At 48.9% G+C, this 22,706-nt stretch overlaps 2 protein-coding genes; both read left to right on the forward strand.

Moving 5' to 3' along the window:
• Nucleotides 1-12,699: 12,699 nt before the first annotated feature.
• On the forward strand, nucleotides 12,700-16,395 carry GSTUM_00010916001 (uncharacterized protein). XM_002841584.2 has 6 exons: nucleotides 12,700-13,332; nucleotides 13,402-13,730; nucleotides 13,788-13,905; nucleotides 13,963-14,247; nucleotides 14,300-14,824; nucleotides 14,874-16,395. The coding sequence occupies exons 1-6, from the start codon at nucleotides 12,952-12,954 to the stop codon at nucleotides 16,035-16,037; spliced, it is 2,802 nt and encodes a 933-aa protein (XP_002841630.1). The 5' UTR covers nucleotides 12,700-12,951; the 3' UTR covers nucleotides 16,038-16,395.
• Nucleotides 16,396-20,233: 3,838 nt separating this feature from the next.
• Nucleotides 20,234-22,706, forward strand: part of GSTUM_00010917001 (uncharacterized protein) — a gene marked incomplete at its 5' end in the record, with an annotated part of 6,565 nt that continues 4,092 nt past the window's right edge. Inside the window, 7 exons of the mRNA XM_002841585.2 lie at nucleotides 20,234-20,396; nucleotides 20,565-20,888; nucleotides 21,001-21,173; nucleotides 21,234-21,620; nucleotides 21,682-21,921; nucleotides 21,984-22,389; nucleotides 22,435-22,681. Of these exons, the coding sequence (XP_002841631.1) occupies nucleotides 20,234-20,396; nucleotides 20,565-20,888; nucleotides 21,001-21,173; nucleotides 21,234-21,620; nucleotides 21,682-21,921; nucleotides 21,984-22,389; nucleotides 22,435-22,681 (1,940 nt within the window). The remainder of the gene's footprint in view (nucleotides 20,397-20,564; nucleotides 20,889-21,000; nucleotides 21,174-21,233; nucleotides 21,621-21,681; nucleotides 21,922-21,983; nucleotides 22,390-22,434; nucleotides 22,682-22,706) is intronic.

The following is a 22,706-nucleotide window of genomic DNA, read 5'->3' on the forward strand; positions in this document are numbered from 1 at the left end:
CAGTCTAACCCAAGGGCGTTTTGTATCGCGAGAACTAAGGACTCCGTTAAAACCCAGCAAAAAATATGAGCTGGCCTAAAGAACAACACGGGTGATCCCCCCAAACACAATGTTCAATCCCCCCAATCGAACGCGAAACCTGTGAGTAGACGACAGACAGGAAGCCGTAGACATTTTACCGAAAGGGGCTTGTATGCGACCGTGATGAAGTGCTCGAAGTGCTAGTATTATGAGATGAGCAACCCAACGAAACGAGACGCAAACCAGTTATCTGCCACACAATACCTAACAAACCTCAATACCAAAAACCCCAGGAACTACTGAGCAAACTCAGATATCTCCCCCAGAATCCAAGGCATCAAGGCCCATCATGATGGCGAAAGAAACGCTTGGGGCGAAGTGACTGCAAGGACAAGGAAAAGTACTTAGAATTCAATCTAATTTTATTTATACTGGTACCACCGACACCGGCATACGACCAGTCTCCCCCACGCCTCATAAAACAAAACTATCTAAAATACACTACCGCGGACCATTCCGCCTCACAATCACTCCCCCCAAACATAAATCCCAAAATCACTACCTAAATGGGCTCACGGGCGCTCGCAGCAACTAGTACTGTCCCTGATTAATGCGTCTTCCCACCTCGCCACCCAGCCACCGTCTCATACCCTCACCCCTATCCGCCTCCAACACAATCTGTCCCACATACTCAACAAAGGAAACATACAGTCTATCCCAACATCCCTCCGTCCTTTTATAGTGTAGTTCCAGGTCCACGTATCCCTTGGCCAGAACCATACCACAAAATGAACAGCGCTCCTCTTTCAACAGCCCTTTAGTCTTAGTCCACCGCAAAACTACCGACGTGCGAGTCGCGAGGTCCAGCTCGTCCCATTGCTGGTGCCGAGAATGCCAAAATCGATCATGACACGTTTGTAAACAGTGGGGCTTTTTCTCAAAGTGTTCAGTGAAGGTGACTCGTTTCTGAGTGGCCGTCGCCGAAATCGCAGTCCCACAGCAGGGACAATCGCAGCGTCGCTGGTCGGGCAAGAAAAACCACTTCTTCGGCATGGTTACCAACCCCGGTAGAATGCATCCACTGCCATCGTGTTTCTTCTCACACCGGGTGTAGGTCGTGAGGTCCCCTACCATCGCCAACTGACCACTTCTTTCCACCATCAGCGTGCCGTCAAAGGGGTTACCTGCCACTACCAACTCCCCATCCACCGTTTCAACATGCCGGGGAATTCCTAGGCCTAACCACCTGTGGCTCACCTACCAGGACTTCTACCGCAATATCGTCGAATCCTTGTACAAGTCCTCGTCAGCAGGCCGCCCTATAGCATAGCGGGAGCACTTAGTCCAGTGGTGTCTATCATCCTTCCCTGCACAGCTGTTATGCCCGACCAAACCGGTCTCGCTGCGAATTCGCAGTAAAACATAGGAGTCCATACGGGTGAGGCTTCGAAGATGTCGAGGTGTCTTAGGTTGACGAGCATAATACCCGTGTTCCTCCCTGACGTGCCATGAGCCCCACTCTGCTTTTCGCAATTCTCGGGCCAATACCACATGCCCGATCCCAAAGCTTACCCCTTTCCAACTCAGCAGCCGCAATGGGCGCCCCACGCAGGCCTTAGCCTTTTTGTCCACTGTCTCATTGCCGTCAATGCCCATGTGTCCTGGAACCCAGCTAATGTTGACATGGCTGAACTCATTAAACAATGGCGCCATAACTTCCCACATTTCAGCCGAATCTCCTTCCAGAAACATCCCGTCTACCAGGATGAGAGCGGGCACACAGTCCAGAAACACATGGACCGGGCGCCTCTTGGCCATCATTCGGGCATATCTGAGTGCACAAATAACTGCAAACAGCTCGCATTCAACAATGCTCCAAGACGGGGGAACCGAGCACCCGTCGACACAGGTCAGGGCTCCTTTCTCAAATATTGCCCATACCACACCGGCCCCTTCAGAGGACTTGGACCTGTCCGTGTATATGACCACATCTGAGGACTTACAGAGATCTGTGTACAGCGAACGGTAGCGTGCAGCCATCACTGCCTTATCCTTCCCAATCGTAATCGTGGGGCGGCAGGTGAGTTCCTTGTCAGAGTTGTGCCGGTGTGCCACCATTCCTTCCTGCTTCCAGTCATGCCGTATCTCACCGAACCACGGGTGTCGATCACAGTCCCGGTAGTTAATAAATCGGCTGTAGCACCTCCTCTGCAGATACCTCCCTTGTATGGCAACAGGTGGTATTCCGAACTCAGCCAGCAGTATATTGTTTGCCAGCCTCATGGTGGTCCGGATGACTGATCAGAGGCAGTCGTTGACGTGGACCTGAATCTGTTTCACATACGACCTATGGTCGGTTACAAACTCAAGCCCGTAATACATGGTTGGAAGGTATGCTGCCTGCACTAAGCGGTAAGTCTCCCATGCTCCAAGCCCTCCAACACTCCCAAACCTCCTTCCCAACGCCGAAATCCTTCTCCTAACACCCAATCCTCTTTCCAACCAATACTTTACATGAGAAGAGAAGTTATGAAATACATTAAACCTATACCCAAGAACCCGTAAATCCTCAGAAGGCAAAACCATCTCTCCCAACAACTCTATACCTCCCCACGCCCTGTCTCCAAACCTGATCCACTGGGTCTTGAAGGCACTAAACCCCATCCCCATAGTCCTTGCTATGCAATTGTAGTCTGCAAAAATTTCTCCCGCATGGTACCAGGCAGCATTGCAAGAATCTGCAGCCACTATGATGACCCCGTCATCAACGTATGAAATCACCAATTGTCGGACCCCAGGGGAGTAGCGCATTCGCGGTGTGAATATATCCGCCATGTAGGCCCCGAAGAGAAAAGGGGAGAGAGGCGAGCCCTGAGGCACCCCTTTGCTGACATAGTAGGCCTTAGAGATGCACCCATTAAACCAGAAGCGAATTGACCGGCAGGACATCCATCTTCGCACCCACTGACAAAGGTTCATTGGACACCCCCGGGAAACCAGGAAGTCTGACAGAAGGTCAACATCAATGTTATCAAATCCTCCTTCAACGTCCATGGACAAGATCAGTCGTTTTTAGCCCTCATTGTGCTGTAGGAACTCAAAGACCACCGCCATGGCGTCATGAACCCCCCTCTTCCAGCGAGAACCAAATTGTGTTTCCCCCAGGTCAGGACACATGGCCAGTCTCAGCAAGACCATGCGTTCTGCAACCTTTGCAGATGTCGGGAGGAGGTGTATCATTCTCCATGACTTGACGACGTCGTATTTGGGTTTGTCAATCTTTGGTATGAGCACTACCTCTGCCCGATGCCAATCTGGAATATTGTGACATAACCCATAGTCGATCAAACGTCTCAAAGTTGCCGTGTCCCTTCGCTTCCAGAACCTTATGAAGGGATACCCAATATCATCTTCTCCAGGGCCCGTTTTCGTAGGAGACCTAGTGAGGGCGATCTCCATTTCCTGGGCACTGTCCATATCAATTATGGAGTCATTCCAAGGAGCAGGATCGTCAGGGGATAGCTGTTATGTGACCAGGTCGCTGATGTCTGAATGTGTCGTGGTATAGGACCCATCTGGTCGGGCCATGGAGGGAAGTGTTTGCTTGGCTTCCAATTTTCATGCCAGCCGAAAAATGTCGGGGTCCTGGCTCTCAGCTATCTTGGCCCTGATGTGTTCGAACCTGGCCCTCAATATGCAAGCCCGGTAAACACTCCTGACCAGCTTGTAGTCCTCCGTCCGCTCCGCCTTGCACTTGGAGTATCATCGTAGCTGAGCCACATCCAGCCTCAACGTTTCCAACTCTGGTGTCCACTACTCGTACCGACCTCTGCCAATGGAGGCCCATGGGAGTGCGTCCACCACACACTTCACACCTTCCTACAACTTCTCATCTTCAACCTCCTTGAGAACGTCCAGCTGTTTCCCGACTTTTTCCCAGACTGCTTTTTTCCAAGCCGGTCTCCGACGTATAACATTGTCAAGGAGGTCCACCTTCAGCTTAAGGGCTTGAGCACTGTGCTCACAGCCAGCGGTGTCCATGTATTGATGTCGGACATAAGGCGCCCTGTGTAGGCATAGGTCGATTCTGCAAATATCTCGAAAGGTTGGCACTGTCGGCTGCACTATATTCATATCCCAAGCCGCGGCCGTGAACCACTGTTTCAGCCACCGTCCTCCTGTATTGTTATGGTCCGCGTTGGAATCCCAGTCTTGATGTCTGGCATTGAAATCTCCAAACGTGATGTCAAGTCCCCCAAGCTCATCCAACCATCGAAGAAACTGGTCCTTGGTATAGCCGGGTCGAAAATAAACTCCAGCGAGTACCTTCTTTGCCCCTTTTTCCCAATACCCAATCTGAGCACTACCTTCCCCGTGTCTAACCACCTCAAATAGCCTACAAATGTGGGACCGAACAAACACCTCAATACCTGACCCCTTAACAAAGGAAAACAAATCCTATCCATCAACATCCACTGGTACATACTGTACCTCTCGATCCACAGGAGGTTCAATAATAAAAAACAAATCAACAAAGGAAAACACATCAAACGCCAGCGCCCGATTCCGACTACTCCTCCCCACGTTTAATGCCAATATCGTAATAAGCATTAAAAGGGGGCTTCAACTGATCCACTCGGGCCACAAGGGCCAAAGGCATAGGCGGAGCCGGTATCTGGATCCCGGGCAACCCAACTCGTTTCCTCATCGCGGGGCTTGGTGGCGGTACCACTCTTATGTTTTAAAATCCCACATGCCGGGGAGGGTGAAGGCCGTTCCGGTTCCTTACCCTTGGCTTTTTCCGACTTACGGCAGGGAGTCTCCTTTTCCTCATCATTGCTAATCTCGACCAGCCTGGGTGTCGGGGATCTTCCACGGCTTCGACTTCTTCTCCTCCTATTTCTTTCTACCCTCTTACCCTGCGGCCCCAGTTCCTGGACCTGTTCCTTCGCAAGCGTGGTCGGTGTGGCCTTTCCCTGTCTAGCAGGCGAGGAAGGTGAAGTCGGGGATGATGATTTGATACCTGGGTATCGCTCGTACCCTGTGAAGTGCTCCATTCAGTCGCACAACCAGCACTATCTCCTGGTATGTCCACAGGCCTGGCCCACCCCTCCGGGACAAGCCAGTTTGCTGCACATGTACTCTCGAGAAAAGTGCTCTCTGAAGCAGAATCGGCACCGAGGGAGGCAGCCACATGTCGCTTCAAAGTGGCCAGTTTCCAGGCGACCTCCCACATACCTTGAGGGGGCAATGCTCTTCAAAGATTCTGACATTGCGGGCTCCTCCTCGCAACCAAATCTTTCCCTCCGCCAGTCTTTCCTTGGTGGCCTCATTATTTTCCACTACAAAGCGGATGCCGCAACTTGTAGCCTTGGCCTGCCTCATAGCATGTATGGATCCCATAATATCGGGCCGGGAAACAGTAACTACACCAGTATTGGATTGCTCCAAATCAGTGCGAAGGCCATCAAAAGCCGTGCTTCCAGTCCATCCTTTCACCCTCCAAATCGATCCCCGTCCTGTGTCAGCAAGCAGAACACCAGAAACAAAGATCTTCACCTTTTCCAGATTCCTCTGGAATTCAAACTCCGGAAGTGACAATTCCCTCAGCAGATCGAGCCTGGCCTTGTCCAACCTGTTGCCTAGCTCTGTCACCGAATGTGCCGCCAAGGTCAGGAAAATACATCCAATTTCCGGCCAGACATGCCCTCCGCGAATATAAGGAGCGTTTCCTCGAATCTTTCCCTGATTGGAAACGGTCACATTAATCTTATTTCGGATTACCTCAATATCAACACCCTCTGGCAGGGCAATCTTCTTGCGAGTGGTGAAGCGCATGGTGATGTGTCTCCCTCTAGCATTCAGGGTTGGTGATGAGCGCGGCGGCGGCGGTACTGAGTTTAGTGGGTCTTGGGGTCCCATTGGTACCCGTCTGTATTCCTGCCGTGTCTGAGTCGCGCATATCTTGACGCTGGCCAGGGCAGCTGGTCCAGATTGGGCTGCCCTAGTAGCAGGTACCGCAACCTTCGAAGCCGATTCCTGTTTATCAGCCTTCCCCTGAGTCTTGGCTGAGGTCGCCACCTCTTTTTCTTCACGAGCCTCTCTGGCAGCCTTTCTTCTCCTCCTGCCACCACCACTCGGGCGTTTGCCACACTTCCTCCGTTTTTTCTTTTCATCTTCCTCGACCCCTTCCTCAGCTTCCCAGTGAACTGACTTGCCTTCACCTCCTCGGTCTACCCGCAAGACTACACCCCCTTCACTAGAGGAGCTGCCACTGCTACTGGACTGGTGTGATGAGGCCGCTGATACAGGCCTGGTAGGACGTACCCGTTCCTGTGGGCCAGCGGGGGGCTTGGGCACGTATGCCATTCGTTTTACTACCTCTGAAAAAGAGGCCTTAGCAGTAGGAGCCTCCTTAGAGGCCTCCTTTCTCTTAGTGGTAGCAGATGGTAGGGTAAGCTCCGACGAAACATCGGAGGTACTGTGAGGTACAGCTGGTGAGGAGCGGCGGCGCGGGGATAACCTCACCTGACGGGCTTCAATTTCCTCCCCTTGCCTACCAACAATATCGGTCAGTGCTTTTACTGCCCGTTCCAAGACATGAACTCGGCTCCAGTAGTTTATCCCGTTCCTTGGACCTTCATTATCAAAGGTGGGCCCACTGTTCATCCAAGTTCGTACGTCCTGTACTGTGTCGTCTTCAATCGACCCAGACTCCGAGGAAAGGAGAGGCGGAGTATTACCAGACCGGATGTCTTCCAGACCTTCCAAGATGGATCCGATTATACTACCTGAGCGGGGTCCAGACGAGGGGGTCCTACCAGCGTCCAGCATCTCACAGACACCTGCCATAATTGAGTCCGCCTGGGCTACCACAGCGTCGGCGTCCTCTGGTTGGGTTTCTGGGAGTAGAACTTCCTGTGAAGTTGAACCTCCACTAGGGGCTTCTGAGAAACCCTCTAGTTGGCCTCCAGGGGGTGACACCCATCATCCAGTAATAGGCGGAGGTGATGAACCCATGGCTGGTGAAGGGGCGTGGAAGCTGTCGCCCAAACCAGTCGCTTCCGAGTTGCGCCCGTTATCCAGCTCCATAGGGGTGTCCCTAGCCAGCACCTCAGAGGTGGGTAGGACATCCTCAGTCATCAGCGGCGATGGAGAGAGGGGTGTAGCCTCGATTGTCGATGAGAGCACCACAGGCGGAGGGCGGGCCAGGCGTCCATGGTGAATCCCAAGGGGTAGGCCGGAAAGAGCGGGGACAATCTGTTTTTTCCGTCCCTCATCAACGTTGATAGCCCTCAAAAATTGGAGACCAAGGAAAGGAGCAGCAGATCGCTTAATGGGAGATGCCAACTGTGTCCGGCAGCGTGTTCCAGAGGCAGGAGGGTTGTAATCCTCGTCATCAGGGTCGTCCAGCTTGAGCTTCGGGGTTTTGTAAAGCGCCCTTTCGCCTGAAGACATTCCTGCCAGAAAGGAGGGGGTCGAGAAGCCCGTCCAGGTATTGTGAGCCTGGCGGAAGAAGCTGGGCATCTTGCTTTGGACAGCCCTAGCGAGGGGAGAAGTAGCGGACCAAGAGCTGACCTCAACCGTGATGGCAGTCGAGTTGTCCTTAGCGGGGGGAACGGAGGATTCAGGGACTACAGCCAGAGAATCTTTAGGAGGGGAAGGTGTGGGGGCGGGAGAGTATTCCGAGCCATGGTCCGCGTTGAACCGAACGAAGAGCCCTGTGGTAGTGTCTTTGCTCAAGCCACATGTGGCTGAACAGCCTCTCCCGATCAGGAAACCTCTCACCAAAACCTCCACTTCTGTCATCGTGACAACGGTCGTGTCAGCAACTGTTTGCCGGACCAAATCATCAAACTGCGGGTTCACCGCGTTCTGACACCAGTGGCAGTGTTGGAACTGTAAAAACTTAAAGTTTCCTTTGTATGCAACATAAGACTATGTGGTTGTAGGGATGAGGTCACGGTCGGCCTCAGTAGCAGGCGCAAGAGACAGGGCCGTACGGGCTGTCTCAAACGAGGAGGAGGGGTTGGAGTCGAACCGAACGGGGGACGACATCCTCGAAGGGGGGGGGAGAATCCATGGAGGAGGAGGCTGTCGAAGACACCATCCTCGCCCAAACTATACTCAGTGATTACCGGGACCAGGCCACGGATATCTCACACTGAAGTATCTTCTAAGCGAGAACAACATCTTCTAACCGACCACCCGAAACGAAAAACACGAACAAGTAACAGCAGATGAAGTATTTACCGCGAGCGTAATAAGGTAAAGTATTGGTTATGCTCACTTCCGACACGGGGTGCAAGAAGTAGGAAAAGTACTTAGAACAAAGCGTGAAGAATGTATCGGCCTCATCAGCCTCCTTATATAGTATCCTTCCTGTCCATAGTCATGTGACCCAAAGTGGTCACATGTGCGAAACCAAATCATCACAAACTAATCATGTGACCAAAGTGATCACATGTTCAAAACCTATGACCTCATAGCGAGGTCATGTATGAAAACTCATAAACCAATCATAACACAATAAATAAGTCATATGACTCGACTGAGTCATATGCGCAAAACCCATGTCCTCATAACGAGGTCATGGGCGCAATGTAAATCATATGCGTAAGGCTTACCCGCAAGGCACACTTGCAAGGCATACTCATCAGGCGCACATCCCATGACTCATATTTGAGCCATGTGCGAAAGCATCACAAATCCCACACATAACAAATCATATGACCCGAATGAGTCATATGTGTAAAACAATAGCATACCTGTGACTCATTACCATGTGTCACGTGAACTCCTCTTTCATGCCAAGCCACGTTCGTGACAGTCACTCACCTAGTCTATAGTTTAAAATGCCAGCCAATACATATGAGCATGCATCTTATAAAAAAAAATGCTATGTCAAGGCACTGCGCTTTTCAGCAGGCTGGACCTCTCGAAGAATTGTAGAGGACCAAGGCCTATCACCAAGTACCGTATATGAGATATGCAATGCTCCTGCAATACTAAAGAAGTGGGGACATCGGCATTTCTCAATTGATACCCCTATCCAACGTTGGCTTGTCGCCACAGCGACAAGTAGTGCTGCACATCGCACGATGCCTCTTCAGGAGGTTGCCGCTGCCTGTGGTGTGCATACATGTGAAAAGACACTCTGAAAAACCTTCAAGATGGAAGGTTACTCCCGGCGAATCACTCGTAAAAAGCTATTTCTCGACGCACACCAGAGCCAACTACGACTCAATTTTGCTCTCACCCACTGGGGATGGAGGTAGCAGGATTGACCCCAGATGATCTGGATGGATGAGTGCTATGCCTGGCTGACTGGCACTTGAAGCCGTGCCTGGGTCACTCGGCACCCTGGGAAGGAGTACCAAGACAATTGCTTGGTCCCCAAGTTCGCAAAAAAAAACTCTGTGATGGTTTGGGGGGATCTTGGGAGGCAAGAAAATGCCTCTTGTGCTATGGGACAAGGAGAAATGGGGGAATATAACTTCTGAGAGTTATATTCAGAATGTTTTTGTCCCAGTTCTCATGCCCTTCTGGTATCAGGAGAGCATGGCAGCAGGACAGCACTTATGGCTGATGGAGGATGGTGCTTCTGCCTATCGGGCATACAATACCTGGCGTGTTCAGGAAGACTATGGAATTCCTAAATTCTAGTAGCCTCCCTGCTCACCGGACCTCAATTCGATTGAGAATGTTTGGAATATCCTTAAGGATATGCTAAACAAGAGGTCACCCCAGCCTACTACTCTACTGGGTATGCGGGAGGCCATTCAGGAGGAATGGCAGAAGATCTCTGAAGTTGATCTTTTGTCATTTGTTAATTCTATGCCTGAAAGGATCGAAGCTGTTATAGCAGCTGGTGGAGGTCATTCACGGTGGTGAATTTTTTTAATTTTTCGTTTTTAGTTTTTAATTCTTAATTCTTAATTCTTAATTCTTAATTCTTAATTCTTAATTCTTAATTCTTAATTCTTAATTCTTAATTCTTAATTCTTAATTCTTAATTCTTAATTCTTAATTCTTAATTCTTAATTCTTAATTCTTAATTCTTAATTCTTAATTCTTAATTCTTAATTCTTAATTCTTAATTCTTAATTTTAATTTTAATTTCTAATTTTTAATCTTTAACTATCGTGGTTTTCTTTCAATCTGTATATCTGCAAGCAACTTCTATTGGATTCAATACACACTTTCCACTACTTCAACTTCAGCCCTTTAGCCAAATGCGCAATGTCAGACTGTGTGCCGAACCCCTGTCAGGCCCCTGCTCACCCCCCCCCCGTTTTACACCCCTGTGTTCGGGTTCAATATGCATGGGACGTGTACATTACAGTACAAATATAAATGAGACTTCAGTTAGGATACAGGTACAGTACTCGCGGGTTGGGATAAGGACGATGCCAGTACAATACCTGTACGATAGGATCGCATGCTAACCTATATCCCTTTATCCTTAGTTTACGGTGGCGCACGCATTCTTGATGAAGCTTTCGCGATGGGACTTAACTGACTCCTTGCCCATGAATTATACAAGAGGTTAGTTATTGGTGTAATGACGGGAAGGGATTTGGGTGTTGCTTTCGAAATGTTTCTCCGCAGCAAGCAGCCTTTGACAAAAAAAGCGGAAAGTAGGCGATTTGCAATAATGTTTGTCGATGTTTGTTAGGAAGGTTGGTGCTTGTGCGAGTCCCGGACCCCAGTAGGTTCTCGGAGAGTACGGCGTTAGTACTCGTAGTGTGGTGGTTTACTCGGACACGATAGTAGGAGCTCTGGTAGGTTTGGCTTAAAGTGTTCGAAGCGGAGCTGGGTGCCGTATGGTGAGCTCCTGTGGTAGAATACTCGAGAAAATGAATGTCGATCTGGAAGTTATATAATTTTATGATTTTTCTGTGCTCCCATGATTAAGTTAGACTATCCATTAGCATAGTACAGATAATGAGAGTACTATTCCGTGCCATGCTGTACCAGGCTCTCTTGGTTGATGATAATCAATCCTCACTTCATCTCACGGACCTCTCTCTCTATTTTTATATTTTTTCGGCGATATCATGCTTGTATTCGTGCCCGAGTATGAAATACTCAAGTCGTCGGGCTGAAGTTGCGTTCCTCCTGGTGGCAACTCACCAAAACCCCCCCCCCAAAAAAAAAGGAGCCCCAGCAACTTCAAAAGGAGACTTGAGTACCGGCACTTGTACGAGCACTCCGGCGCGAAGTTTAACGGGATGGCTATCGCAGGATTGGGTCAAAAAATAGCCGTTTCAGATGTCCTCTTGTTCATCCCTTTAACATTCATCACGGAAAATTGTCAGCGCCCACGGGCGGTTTCGCAAGTGTGATTGGGTATGATTTGGGGTATGATTTGTAATCGCAAGAGCAGGCTACCAATTTGGGACTTGCCGGCAGCCCGGTTGTGTGGTCAGGAACCGTACTGTAGTCTACAGCATGATGATATTGTGAGGTAGGCTCGAGCTTGGCACACAACCCAAGCACTGTACTCGTACAGTACCCCTCTCAAACAGGGAAAAGGGGAGGGGGTGGGAGGTTTTACCAAGTTCACCCAATAGGGAGAGAGGCACCCTTCGTTGCCGGGAAGCAAAATCCTCGGATCTCGTGCGAGAGGAGGGCGCAGGGAAAGGGTACAGGGAAAAGCAAAGGATGAATACCGGTGTTGAAAGCAAAAAGGAAAAGAAAAAAAAAAAAAAAGACCCTCAGTGATGGTAGACATACGAGTAGACTACACACTGTGTGATACGAAAGTAGGACCGTAGAGAGAGATCAGAAGAGAAGGCATCGCAATGTGCAGTCCTCGAGTGCCGGTACTGTACGGTACTCGAGTACCGGTATCATACTCAACTATGATGGAAGCAGGCTGCTGGGCATCCGGTAGGCTGAATGGAGAGTGGATACAGGTAAATGGATGGACAAGGGGTGGTGGCCATCTCATGCAGGTTCAAATGCAGGCAGGCTCTGAAGGGAGGAAGGGAAACGGGCAGCGGGCAAAAAAGAAACTCTCGGATCCGCGCTCCCTGACCCATGCGTCCCTCTCCAGACTGCAGAATACATCCTGCGCGGTGGTGGGCACCACCCATTCATCCGTCTACCCACTCTAATTTTCATTATGATGAGGCAAAAGCAAGGGGGAAGAAAAAAAAAAAGAAAGGAAAGGAAAAAGGCAGAGGCTTGAGAGAACGAAGATGATGAATAGGAAGGGGGGGGGAGGGCTTCTCTTTCTCGTTCCCTGATCGTTCGGTGTCGCGGCATAGGAAGCAGGGCAAGATACATTAGCCAGTATCATATTGTAGCTCTGCAATTAAAGTACCGGTACAAGAATGAAGTGATAATAACATTAACGTATCATAACCTGCCTTGGATCCTTCGTCCAGTATTGATGCTCTAACCACGTGTGCTCAGCCCATTGTCCACTAAACTACAGCATCTCTAGTTCCTCTCTAGTGCCCTGGTGCGGTACCGGTTCTGGTCTTGTTCACTTCCAGAGGCCTAGCAGTGCGCGCGAAACCCGGTGGTGATTCAGGGTCACGAGTGTTCAACACCACCCTCCACTGATCCTCTCGGGCTCACCCACACCTAGCAATCCTTTTACTTCCCTCCTTCTTTCCCTTTCTCTCCTCCCCTCCCCTCCACCCGCCCGCGTCTGTCTTTCCTTCACTACCCGTTGCGATTCTTCCTCCCCATTCTTGTCTGGCCGCCAGGGACGCTTGTTTACCTTCAGCGTTTCCGGCTTTTGTCGACCCTTCGACCTCCAACTAACCACTATCCTTTCTCATTCCTTCAGTTGCTTGTTTTACGATATCTTCATATATTTCCTGTTCTTCCTTAGCAAACCTGCCTGGCTAGGCTTGACCTACTTTTCCTTGCTTCGACGCTTGAGCAATTCCGAATTTCGCTTTTTCATTAACGATGCCTCAATCACTCCGCAACCAGCCTTCCTTCAATCGTCCAAGGACTTCTGACCGTCCTGGTACCCGGGATGCGAATGATAATCCTCTACCTATCCCTAGCAGGACCTCGTCTTTGCATAGTCGGATCACACAACCAATTCCTTCGACCTTGAACATCAAGATGCAACAGAGGACTCCAAAGACCCTCACACATGCTTATCTTGTTTGTGGAGTGGGTCGAGAGCCTTCTCAATGGGTCAAAGCTCCACCTCCAGCTCAAGGGAAAATCACCCATATTAAGGGTGCTGTCAACCAATTCTGGCTTCCAGAGATTCTTGGAAGTAGTCCTCGGTTGGAACAGGATAACGATATTGCCCGTGCTCTTCACGCGGCTATGCGGGTAAGATTCACGAGAGAAACGCGAACAAATCATTGTTTCAAAGCATTTTGACTAACATTCTTGTGCTAGGCTTGCTTCCCTCATGATGTGGAGATCTGCACTGGGCGTACGCAACCACACTGTGTGCACCATACATTTGTTTTGCAACAGGATTCATCCCAAACACTTTATGGAATCGCGCTTCGGGTTTGGTCCAGGGCAGATGAGAAGCGTGCAGAGACAATTCGTGATCTCCGGAAGAGGAATGAGCCCGACTACTACGACACTCCCGACGAGACCTATTGGATTCCTTATGCTTTGAGTTTCTTATCTAGGTATCCATTGTTCAATCTTCTCGGAGACTATTTACGGGGAATGTGGATTCATTGGAACAAGGCTACTAATCTGTTCCACGCCGAGTAAGTTGTTGTTATAACTATTCTATTATAGACCCACATCCTGACGGCAGCATGCAGGGAGGTTTCGCGAATCTTGAGTTTTCCCGCACCTCGTCTTAACGATCTGGTCCGAATTGATATGAAGGATTATGCTCTCTGTTATCAATTCCCTTCCTCGCCAACTGGGTTTCAAAATGTAAGGGTCTTTCCATTCATTTTTAAAGATGAAATCAGAGTTAAATAAATGCAATAGTTTTCAATGTGGCCTCTTTTCAGCTGTTTGTCAATTCCCAATATTATTGGTGTAATTGGGGCTGCACTTTCGCCAACGCGCCGTGTGATTTTTGTTAGTCACTACCCAGCGATGCTTACTGTCGCAGCAGAGACCATTCGTTTTTGCGTTCGGGTTTATGAGTGGAGTGGGTTATATGTTCCGGTTGTCCATGCACGCCATGCGAAGGCCTTGGTTACTGAGCCCGGTCCATATATCCTTGGATTCACTGCCGAGTGTCGAAGCCTTTTCACGGCCCCAAGTGACGTAAGTGTTAATATTGCTTTGATTGTCTGAGAGTGTTCTAAAGCAAATGCAGGCTCTTGTTGTAGATTTGGACAGAAATTTTGTTATGACATCCTCTCCACCAACAGTTCTTTCTACTGGACAGCGCAATAAGCTTATTACGCGCTTGACACAAGCCCTTCGTGGTGAGGTTGCGATTAGTGGCGTACCAACCCATCTTCGATCTGCATATGCAGGAGGTAAGCTTGTGCCTGCTGGTCAAATCATTGTAATGCGTGGAGAAGTGGAAAGCATTCAAGATCCGGAATGGTGGGACCAGGACGGCGTTATGTCTGTTCTTGATCATGTATGTGAGAAAATGGGACGCAACACTGGCATTAAGGCTATTTTTGGAGGGTCCGTAAAGAAGCCCCTGATGACCAAGGTTTCAATGCGTCATCTTAATGAAATTGTCCGGGAGAGGAACCAATATTCTCGTGATGCCATGGAGGCATGGCAAGATTTCATCAATCTCAAGGGGCGTATGGATACCGAGCTCCAGAAGGTCACTAAGAGAAATAACTTCTTACTGGAGGAAGTTGAGAGCTGGAAGCAACAAGTATACATTCTCAATTTCTCCTTCTGTATACCTTGCTGACACACAATAGTTTGAGAAATTCCAAGCGTTCGCGGCACAGCTCACGAAGGAAGCTCAAGAACTCAAAGCCAAAATCGAGACGCATAAGAAAGAGAACCGTAGGCTTATGAACCTCATTGATCAACAAAAGGCCGATTCTGCTAGTCTCACAATGCGTTTGGCCGGAACTGAGAAGCAACGTGACGATGCCCTCGAGGCCCTGGTCATGCAACAGGAAATTGCCGAAGAGTTGGAGCGTGAGAGGAAGCGGAACAAGAAACATCTATCTGCCTTACAAGAGACCAATGAGACCATCCTTCGACAGCGGGATGAGGCTCAGCGTGTAGTCATTCACCTGCGCGCTCTTATCGACGGTCAAGCTCATCATATGGAGCATATTGTGCGCTCGCTCAACGATGTACCAGAGGTTCAAGGATATATTGAAGAAGGTTATCCCTCGGAGGATGATGTTGATAGGGGTCAGGCAACAGTAAGGCCCACCCCACTAGCTTCCAGGCGTTCTTCTCGCGCGTCTTCTAGGGCCGCATCCCGCGCAAGTACGGTTGATGGCAGAGGATTGGATGTCGAGGATGTGAATCCCGACATGGAGAGGCGTTTCTTTAATAGTCCATTGTCCATGAAACGATTTTCTCAGAATAGCGTCGCTGATGTTGCGGATCGTCATTTGCGTGACAAGACTGATGCGATTGCGGACATCATCCGCAACATTTCGGAGCAGTGCGCTGCCGCCGTCGAAGGCCTTCACCTAGCTCAAGTTGCAGCCCACGAGCCGCCTAATTCGGATTCTGAGGAGGAGGAGGAGGAAGAGGAGGAAGAGGACAACAGGGAATCAACATCGGGTACCCATGAACGAGAAATTCATGACGATGCTAGCCTCCTCAGTCCCAACGACGCACTGTCATCCATACCCCCTACTCCTGACCTCGTCCATCATCGCTCTTCGACTGCCATGTCGATGGCATCTACACAGTCTCCCGAGCGTCTATCAATACAATACCAAGATATCGACGTTCCCACCAAAATTGCGGAGGCGGACGACACTGGGCTAAGTGGTGATGATGGTGTGTCTCACCATATCTCACTCGACGGTCCTCAAAAGGAAAACGCCATCAAGAACACTGAAGGTATCATTAATCGCGCCGGGGCCAGAGTTTCGGCTTTCGGCACGGGATAGATTGGTGCTTTTACGACATGCTCAGAGTAGCGAAGTATAAGTAGATTGCGACTTTATCATGTCTGCAGTGTAAATTAAGGGGCTTACGCTTTTTCATTGATTCTTCTTTTGTCCAAGCATTTTTCAACATTTTTCTTGTCGGTGATATGGGTTCTTGGGTGGGATTTGCTTGTATGGTTCGGTCTAGGGATTGACAAATGATGGTGGTCGAGAGAAGTTTTATGATGGCTGTCTTTGTTTCCATCTTTTTTTTTCCTCTTAACATTTCTCACTTCACTTGTGTTTCTTATGCTCATATATATACCCTTTCCCCTTTGTAATTTGTGTCTTGAACTTATAAACCTTTTTTCTCTTTTCCCGCCTTGATCTATCTCTCCTAAAACATACGAGATCTTCAGCTTTCGTTTCTTTAGCCGTGAAAGCCCTCCGCCCTTCCCCTCTTTCCTTCATCTACCCATCTATCACACCTGTTCATGTGCAGTAGACCCGTTGGAACTGTCAAGTTAGATTGTGAGGTCATCATATCTTTCCTCCTTTTCTTTCTTTCTTTTTTTCATTTGCATGCCGACGTAAAAGCCCTTCTTCCAGTTTCTTATATTTATCCATCCACCCAACTACTGGTATCCTCGACCATCCGTCTACTTCTCTATATACACTTTTTTCTCTGTTGTATCATGCGTATCTGGCGTACTGTGCTGTACTGTACTGTAGCATGGTAAAAAAATCCCAATATGATAATGTCGAGGTTTGGGCTTGCATTCCTTAGTATCTATCTACTGCATGTGACGATGGTGAGCGATGGTGGGAACGCGGGGTCTGCAGTATCAGTCCGAGGGAGGTCACCGGTACCGGTATTCTACAAGCATCACAACCAGATCAGGCTAACCTGATTGGCTCTTTTTCCCCCCTTGATTTGCAGGGCGGTGTGATACTTGTACTGGTATGATAGCTGCTGGAACAAACCCGGCTGGCCACATGTCTTGGGGCTTGTTTGGCTCACAGTGATTTGCGATTGCGATTTGAAAACTGACAAATAGCGCGTCCTGAATTCTGCTTACATAATCCCCTCTCCGTGCAGTGTGATTGATCAGTTTTCAAATCGCAATCGCAAATCATGATTCCAGATGGCGAACGGTTCAAATCATGGTGAGCCAAACACGCCTTACCAAGGGTAGCTCACTATCACAGGTGAGAGAGTGTGTGAGGAGGGGGTGGGGGTGGGGGAGTGAAAGGGGAAGAGTGGTGCACTCGAGTAAGGGGGAAAGGTGAAAGGTTACGAGTATTCGTACTCGTAGGAAGGAGTCGCGGTAGCGAGAGTGTGTTTGACAAGCAAAAAGTATGTGTGGTCTACTCGAGTATAAATATGCCGGCATGTTCGTAAGAAACATGGCAAGAGGGAACGAAAAAAACAGAAGCTCGGGGGAAGACTACGGTATGCAAATTTGTGAAACCGCTTGTGATCTACAGTACCAGAATATGGGTACAAGTACTTTTTGCACGAGGGAGATGCCTGGGATACATGGGGCCGAGAGTGAGCGGGTTGATGGGCGGTAGAGTAGGGTAGGTAGGTATCGTAGCTCAAGGTATGATACCTTCCGCCCCAGTATTATGCTCGCACGCATCATACTGTATATATCGCGAAGAACATTCATCTTTTAGGAGGGAGTTTATAGTTATTCTAGTTATCGAGTAAATACAATCATATTATGGGGGAGCTCGAGAAAAACCATATTAATTAGGGAAACGGCACCTTACCTGCTTTGGTCAGGTCAGGTCCACACACCACCCCCTTTTTTTCCCCCTTTCTCTCCTTTGTCGCTTGTTTTATTTTCCTGCCCAGTGCGGCGCGAGGAGTAGTGTGGATGATAACCGAGTGCGGGTGATCGGGCGATGACTAGACTGGGTTCGGCCTAGTCCTTTTTTACTGGATCAGACTTTACCAGTTGCTGACTCGTTTGGACTGGTTGTGCTTTATTCCTTTTTCCTTTTCCTTTTTTTCCCTCTGGACCATTCCACTGACGGCTCACTCCCACTCGCACTAACCACTAACTTCAACCATCATCCTCCCAGCTTCCTGCCTCCTTTCTATTCCACTGCCCCCCCCCTTTTTTTCCTTCTTCTTCTTTTCTTTCCCGGGTTTGTTGTTATCGTTGTGAAGCTCTTTTGGTTCCTGCTGTTTGCAAGAGCTCATCTGAAAGTCTCTGGTTCTGATGGTTTAGACCCCATCGGGTTTGCACGGGGTCTGCGGTCGTGTGGAGTTGTGGTTCAGGAAGTTCTGATGATATGATACTCGAGCACTCGTACTTTTGCCTCATGCATGCATGCAGTCATCTCCACGGCGGTTTACCGGTAAAAATTACAATGTGAGTTTTGAGTTTACTCCGCAAATAATATTAGGCGACAGCTCCGGCGGCGGGACTGTGGTCTGAGTGGTGCTCGTACTGCACGAGTACGGTACGAGTACTTGTACGTACTTGTACTTTAGTGTACGAGACTGCACCGCACTCGGTACCGTATCCGTAGACATGGGATCTCGTCCTGCTGGCCGAGTTGTTACTGTATATTATACTTTTGTTTGAGACTTGTTCTCTTTTAGCTACGAAGGAAAGAATGAAGGATGAAGGATGAAGGAAGGAAGGGATGGCGAAAGAGGGGAAAGTTGAGAAAAGTCCTGTCTTGTCATCTCCCTTTTCCTTTTCCGGGTTCTTTCCCTTCTTTTTCCTTCTCCTTTTCCTTTCACTCTTCCTCCCTCCTTCGCCTTTTGTCATGTCATAAGCTAGTTTTCCATTCCCCCTCCCTGTCGGGTCTCCCTCTTCTGGGTGTCGGTCGCGCTCTTCGTGAAAAGTAGGCAACCTCCGTACAGTAGTCCGCAGCTGGTCCCTTCCTTCCTTTTTTTCTTCTCCCTTCTTCCTGGGCTGGCTGCTCGTTTGTGTGACATTCTGTGGTTGATTGGATGGTCGCTGGAGACATGATATCTCTTTGCACTCCCCCTGCTTGTGCGCCTACCTACAGTACGAGTACAGTACCGGTACTCTAGTATCATACTCGAGTACCTGAGCCCACGTCGGTACACACATCCACGCATACTTGTACATATATCTACTCGTATATCCTACATATTTTCAGACCCCCAAACAAACGCTCCCAGTGATTGTTCTGTAAGGTGCCCTGTGTAATCAAATCATACTCGTATGATCCGCCTTATTCTCTCTCATCTTTTTCGCTGCTGGCCACACACAGCACTCGAGCAGAGTGTGCGAGTACCATACATCCCAAAACTTCATTGATCCTTGGAGTGAGAAATTGGGCGAAGGCTTGTATACAATAATAATACTTGTATGGGGTTGGCTTTTGATAGTGCGCAATATCTGTTGCTTGCATTGCGCTCGTCAATCTTCTGTGACCTTGGGCGACCGCAAATTCTATCCACATCTGTGGAGTGTGTGGTGCATCCGTGGAAGCTGGGTTTAAGGAGGGAGAAGGCGTAGGGCCTGGTCTTTAAACACTTCTCTACCTGAGCTAGGTCCAGGACCTCCTTTCCCTGACCTTCCACAGTCAGTATCATACTTCTTGGAGTCTCTCCCTCCACGGGCACGGGCTGCAACTTTCCTCTCAACTTTTTAGTTTTTCAGGGTCTCACCCAGACTAACACATCCCTCCTTTACCTTACAAGTAGGCCACTGTCAAAGCCAGAACTCCCTGCCCTGCTATCAAACCGTCTTGCACCCTTCTTCAACCCCCCTTCCCTTTCTCTCCCTTCTCTCGCTGCCCGCCTGCTGCTATAAATTTTTTTATTAAAATTTCTTTTTCTTTAATTTTACTTTTCTCTTCTCATTCCATACAATCACCGACCTTACCACCAACTATCCGGTGTGCCTTGCTCTCTCTCGCTTTCTTCTTGCCAGCTACTACTGGGTGAACATAGCAAATCTTTCTATGCTGGCCTAACAACCTCCTTTGGTGCCATCCCCTCGGAAAGTCAGAAGTCAATAATCACCCGAGATAACCCTCTTTCGACCGCCCACCGCCCACCGCCCCCCTTCCACGCAGGGAAATAGGAAAGGATCGATATCTATTGTCTTGCTGGAAAAGTGGTCTTTTCTTTTCCTCCTCACGCATTGCGACGATTGGATTTCTTCACGATCTTTCTTTCTTTTCTTCTTCTCTTTTTTCCTTTCACCTTATAGGCACGGAAGATGGTAGGGACTCCAACGTCTCCCGCTTCCCCTTCCTTCAGTAATCCTCGGCCCGTGAGCGCTATGATACGACCGGCTCGGAGCTCAAGTCGCCTGAGCATGAGCAGTAAGGCGGGGGGAAGCAGAGCGTCTGATGAGGATGCTAGAACTTCAGTCAAAGTTGGTGAGTTTGGTAGCCTTCTTTAGCTTCAACCCTGTTACCTCCATTCCATGATCTATGTCCAATTAGAGACTATCGCGAGCCTTGGATGGCATCAACCTTATCTCGTGCCTGAGGAGCTTTTATGACGCGATTTTTGGCTTTATATCGAATGCTAACGGCTTTATACAGCTGTGCGCGTGCGACCACCGCTTCGCTCCACCGATCCCGGCTTCGATTTGATACCGCAACGGTTCCAGAGGGGAATGGTACATGTTACGAGCCCGACAAGTCTTGCTGTGGATAGTCCTCAGGGAAGGAAGATATTCGTGTTTGATAGAGTATTCGGACAAGAAGTAGACCAAAATGGTGTTTGGGACTACTTGGAGGAGAGCGTGAACGCGTTCGTTCAAGGTTACAATGTTTCGCTGCTGGCTTATGGTCAGTCAGGCGCTGGAAAATCATACACTATGGGGACTTCGGGTCCTGATGAGCAGAGCAACATTAAAGTTATGGGTATGTTCCTTTTTACTGGGCGACAGTTTTATTTATTTATATATATTTCTCCTTTCTCTTGGAACTGGTCCCTTTTTCCGGAGTGGGGGGTTGTCTAATAATAATGTTTCAGGGGTAATTCCAAGGGCTGCTGCGGCTCTTTTCGAGAGGCTTGGAAGCGGTGCTCCAAACCCTCGAAATTCTACTTCGGGCCTAAGAGCGCCAGTGAGATATTCCACTCCTATATCGCAATTAGCAAAGCCAGCTGTGGATAAGGGCTGGACTATGAAAGCTAGTTACGTTGAGGTGTGTTGCGCAAGAACGGTATTTCTGCCATTAAACACGTGCTGATATCGTCACATATAGATATATAACGAACAATTAAGAGATCTGTTGTTGCCTGAGGGCACGAGGCCAGAAGAACGAGTCCCGATCACCATTCGCGAAGATGCAAAAGGAAGGATCCTTTTGACCGGGCTGCATCAGGTCATTGTGAATACAGTTGACGATTTACTTGGAGCTTTGAACTTTGGGTCTTCCATTCGGCAGACGGACGCAACAGCCATTAACGCGAAGTCTTCTCGTTCACACGCGGTTTTTAGCTTGAATCTTGTGCAACGGAAACCTAAAGGCCCTGCAAGTAAGGATGAGAAGCGGTTTTCGATGCCCACAGAAATGCTCGGACAGGAAGGGTATGTGACGGTTGACAGTAAAATGCACTTTGTCGATTTAGCTGGTAGTGAGCGGTTAAAGGTAGGCTCGCGCATGTCATTTACATTTGGGAGGAAGTCAATTAACAATTGTTGTGTGATAGAATACTCTGGCCCAAGGTGATCGAGCGAAGGAAGGTATATCGATTAATGCAGGTTTGGCAAGTCTGGGGAAAGTCATTTCACAGCTTTCGTCACGCCAGGCCGGATCACATGTCTCGTATCGTGATTCCAAACTTACCCGTCTCCTCCAAGACTCCTTGGGTGGCAATGCGATTACTTATATGATCGCCTGTGTTACTCCAGCCGAATTTCATTTAAGTGAAACATTAAATACCGTACAAGTATGTGTTCCCGCATATTAATATCTTACTTGCACCCTGCTGATACTTATCCCCCCCCCTAGTATGCTCAACGTGCTCGTGCTATCCAAAGCAAACCCAGGATACAGCAAGTTTCGGATGACGGCGACATGAAGGCCCTTGTAGAACGTCTCAGGGCCGAAATTGCTTTTCTTAGAGACCAACTGAAGAATCATTCGGAATCCGGTAGTGGGTCTAGTAGTGGAGGCCAAACCCGTTCAGAGCGATCAAGCGATAAGGAGAGAGAAATGGAGCTCCAAAATCAGCTCTTGGACCTCCAGGAGAATTATGGTGCTTTAAGTCGGCGTCATGCAAAGTTTATATCAGAGATCACTAAGGTCCGGGATACACAGGAACTTTCGGCTCAACCTAATGATTACACAGATAGTGCCGAAGAAAGGCTTGCGAGGTCAAATTCGCTATCAGATGCGGTGGAACAGGTTGTTTTGGGTGAGTGATATATATCTGTCTATTGGTGATGTGCTAACGTTTCAGAATATGAAAAAACCATTCAGAGTCTTGAAACATCGCTTTCTAGCACTCGGGGTTTATTGTCAGCCAATGAGTGTTGCCTTTTGGAGAAGGAGACTAAACTTGCATACATTGAGACGGTTAACCAGCAACTCCATGCACGTGTTCAGAAACTGATGGATCGCGAGTCGAGCACTGAAAATTACCTCCACGATTTAGAGACCAAGTTGGATAGCCACACATCTGGGGAAGAGAGCTCATCAGTCTGGTTGTTATAACTGCGTACAATTTACGGC

The sequence above is a fragment of the Tuber melanosporum genome (assembly GCF_000151645.1).
Source record: "Tuber melanosporum whole genome shotgun sequence assembly, scaffold_77, strain Mel28".
NCBI lineage: Eukaryota > Fungi > Ascomycota > Pezizomycetes > Pezizales > Tuberaceae > Tuber > Tuber melanosporum.

Excerpts from the sequence above, each read along its gene's own strand:
- GSTUM_00010916001 (XM_002841584.2), top strand. The coding sequence starts at position 12,952 with ATGCCTCAATCACTCCGCAACCAGCCTTCCTTCAATCGTCCAAGGACT. Across the intron at positions 13,731-13,787 it reads ACTAATCTGTTCCACGCCGA|GGAGGTTTCGCGAATCTTGA; the intron begins GTAAGTTGTTGT and ends GGCAGCATGCAG. Across the intron at positions 14,248-14,299 it reads TTTTCACGGCCCCAAGTGAC|GCTCTTGTTGTAGATTTGGA; the intron begins GTAAGTGTTAAT and ends AAGCAAATGCAG.